The sequence below is a fragment of the Habropoda laboriosa genome, unplaced genomic scaffold (genome assembly GCF_001263275.1).
Source record: "Habropoda laboriosa isolate 0110345459 unplaced genomic scaffold, ASM126327v1 scaffold32, whole genome shotgun sequence".
In the NCBI taxonomy this organism is placed as follows: Eukaryota; Metazoa; Arthropoda; class Insecta; order Hymenoptera; family Apidae; genus Habropoda; species Habropoda laboriosa.
This window is the reverse complement of record NW_017100135.1, coordinates 366,375-366,672: the sequence shown is the minus strand read 5'-3', so window position 1 is coordinate 366,672 and position 298 is coordinate 366,375. Positions and strand designations below refer to the sequence as shown.

At 29.5% G+C, this 298-nt stretch overlaps 1 protein-coding gene across 3 annotated transcripts in view; it reads right to left on the bottom strand.

The window, feature by feature from the left end:
* Positions 1-298, bottom strand: part of LOC108578436 (GTP-binding protein Rheb homolog) — a 3,969-nt gene that overhangs the window by 2,042 nt on the left and 1,629 nt on the right. For all 3 annotated transcript variants that reach the window (XM_017941800.1, XM_017941781.1, XM_017941791.1), the window contains exon 3: positions 185-256. In XM_017941800.1, coding sequence (XP_017797289.1) covers positions 185-256 — 72 coding nt within the window. The remainder of the gene's footprint in view (positions 1-184; positions 257-298) is intronic.

Here is a 298-nt window from a genome sequence, read left to right as displayed (position 1 = left end):
TTAAAGGCTTTAGTTTCTTAAATATAGTGTATGCAATAAAATATTTGTATATCAAAGAACAAGTTTTCATGAAACTATTGCTTGTTTACAGCATGAATTACTAACAAAATGTGCAGAAAATACTACTAACAGTGTCATTAGAAATCTTTGAAGTAGCATGTAAGACGATACAGGTACTTCTTACTATTTTCTATAGTAGGGTCATATGAATCCACGAACTGTCCCTCGACGAACTGTATGCTCAATGATGACTTGCCTGTTAAAATTCATAAAAAAATTAATAAATGTAAAATGTACT